The sequence below is a fragment of a genome, unplaced genomic scaffold, assembly GCF_019419815.1.
Source record: "Pyrus x bretschneideri cultivar Hongxiangsu unplaced genomic scaffold, Pyrus_bretschneideri_v1 Contig6, whole genome shotgun sequence".
Taxonomy (NCBI): domain Eukaryota; kingdom Viridiplantae; phylum Streptophyta; class Magnoliopsida; order Rosales; family Rosaceae; genus Pyrus; species Pyrus x bretschneideri.
Window position 1 is genome coordinate 7,391,255 of NW_025999798.1, and position 2,334 is coordinate 7,393,588.

Here is a 2,334-nt window from a genome sequence, read left to right on the forward strand (position 1 = left end):
CAAAAAGTAGTAGGTAATTATTGACTCCATCACAAAATAATATCCTTTTTTAGCAACGGGAAGAAAATTCAAATTAAAAAACTCACCTAACGTTAGAAATTAGAAGTAGAAATTCCATCGAATTAAATCGCTACAATGGCTTCCAGGCAAAATTCAATTCACTTAACCTTACCATATAAATTTAGTATATATATATAATACAACCATAAATGGAGGGAAAGTTAAATGGATTCCGTTGAAATAAATTGAAATAAAAACCCAAAAGAAATGAGGTGTCATTCTTTTAATTCATTTTAATTTTTTATTTATTTTTGGTCAAATCAGAATTCATTTATTAACTTTTATTAGAAATATTTGGATTTGCCGCCAACGAAAAAATGTTTTGAGCCCCCAAAATGAAGTTGGACGTATCGAACGGTGCAGAACCTACAATCTCTCTGACTCATTCGTCACTCACTTACTCCCATTCCAATTTCCATTTAACATATGGCCTTTTACTACAATAGCGAAGAAGGAAATTATTCTTACATCACGTGGTGTGAAGTTTATTCAGTAAATTTTTTAATTTAATGTTTAATTTAACAAATCTATCGTTTACTAAAAAAATAAACAATAATTATTCTTTTTGAAAAAAAATCCAAATGCTAAACCCAATTGAATTTTTGCCACCCAGTTTATGGCGCCTTTTTTTTTTCCCAGTTCATCAAGCTTTTGGCGCGGTTGGCTCCCGTTGGATCGGATGTGTGGTTTCTTCCCGAACCGTGGGTATTTTCGTCATTTCAAGTTACCCGGGCTAGGGTTTCTTTTCTAATTTTTATATCTGCTGCGCGGCGTGTGTGAGTGTGTCGGTTTGTTTCCTCATCTTGCCTGCTCACTGCGCAGCTCTCTCTCTCTCTGCCTCTATTTCTCTCTCTACTTTCTCTCGCGGCATGTCGGTTTAGTCCGAGTATTTAGCCTCATCATCCCAATCACCACCCGCCTCCATTGCCAGCCTCCTCTGTTTTTTCTCTTTCTTTTTTCTCTCTGCTTTTTCGGAAAGCTTCTATAAGCACTTTTGATCTCAGCTTCTGATTTGTGATCGATCTCTTTCCTTCTGGTTCCTCTGTTTTTTTCCATAGCTAGGGTTTTCTGAGTCACTAAAGCATCTTACTTCACCAGAAACCAATCGATCAAATTGATCGCTGCCCAGTTCGATTTCCCATCTTATCTCGACTGGGTTTGTCTCAGATCTTCTAAATATCTCATACAGAATGTTGGATCCAAGCGATAAAGTGAGTTTATTTGATCCAGAGCTTTCATTTGATCTGGGTTTTTCGGTTTTGATCCGAATAATTGCTGATCGGATCGGGTTTCTGTGTATTTTTACAGGGATCGGAGTCGGAGGGAATGACTATAAAAACCCCAGATGCCGGATCATCGGAGGAAGGCTTTAAGAAGACCTGCGCCGATTGTGGAACCTCCAAAACCCCTCTGTGGAGAGGCGGTCCGGCGGGCCCCAAGGTCATTTCGCCTCCAATAAACCCTAAATAGTTTCGAAATTATTATTTTGGGTTTTGTTCTTATTTTTTATTTGTGCTTTGCAGTCGCTATGCAATGCGTGCGGGATCAGAAGCAGGAAGAAGAGGAGGGCTATTTTGGGATTAAACAAAGAAAACCCCAACGATAAAAAGGGCAAGAAGAACAAGCAGCTCGGAGACGGCTTGAAGCAGCGGCTGTTGGCTCTGGGAAGAGAGGTTTTGATGCAGCGATCGACGGTGGAGAGGCAGCGGAGGAAGCTCGGCGAGGAAGAACAAGCGGCGGTGCTTCTCATGGCACTCTCATATGGCTCAGTCTATGCTTAGCCAGTTTTAGACTTAATAAATTAAGTTATAAATAATGTTATTAATTTTAGGGTGCAATGGCAATTCTAACCTCCATTTTTCAGTGTAATTTCACCCCCTCCTATTATCTTGTCTCTTTTATTAGTGGAAATTTACTTTGTTCTTTATTTTTTAAGAGTGATCGAGCAAATGTAAGAATTTTGGAAGATCTTGTTCTAATTGGCTCATATAACTCTACTAATCTTGGTATATTATGTGGATTTTGCAAGAATTTTTTTGGTCACTTTCATGACTGTTTCCCCTTTTGGCCCATCATCAAATACCAACCCACCGAGCATAAAGGTCGAAAAATGAAAGTTATCTTGTATTGAAAGAGAATGTTTTCCTGCAATTTGCCTATTTGTTCTGTTTGGCAACTGAGAAAATGGGAGCATCTTTGCTCATCATCATTTAGTATGGTGTACGTTTACCATTTTATTTGTTATCGTTAGATAAGTTTGAATTTCGAGATTCG

General features: G+C 38.4%; 1 protein-coding gene across 1 annotated transcript; it reads left to right on the forward strand.

Moving 5' to 3' along the window:
- The first annotated feature begins 833 nt into the window (after positions 1-833).
- Positions 834-2,091, forward strand: LOC103939410 (GATA transcription factor 15). Its single transcript, XM_048572078.1, has 3 exons — positions 834-1,271; positions 1,369-1,500; positions 1,584-2,091. The coding sequence occupies exons 1-3, from the start codon at positions 1,251-1,253 to the stop codon at positions 1,839-1,841; spliced, it is 411 nt and encodes a 136-aa protein (XP_048428035.1). The 5' UTR covers positions 834-1,250; the 3' UTR covers positions 1,842-2,091.
- The last annotated feature ends 243 nt before the right edge of the window (positions 2,092-2,334 follow it).

What these genes read in the sequence shown, in the direction of transcription:
- LOC103939410 (XM_048572078.1), top strand. Translation starts at nt 1,251, where the DNA reads ATGTTGGATCCAAGCGATAAA. An exon ending in TGTTGGATCCAAGCGATAAA is followed by an intron (nt 1,272 to 1,368) that starts GTGAGTTTATTT and finishes GTATTTTTACAG; the next exon opens with GGATCGGAGTCGGAGGGAAT. An exon ending in GCGGTCCGGCGGGCCCCAAG is followed by an intron (nt 1,501 to 1,583) that starts GTCATTTCGCCT and finishes TGTGCTTTGCAG; the next exon opens with TCGCTATGCAATGCGTGCGG.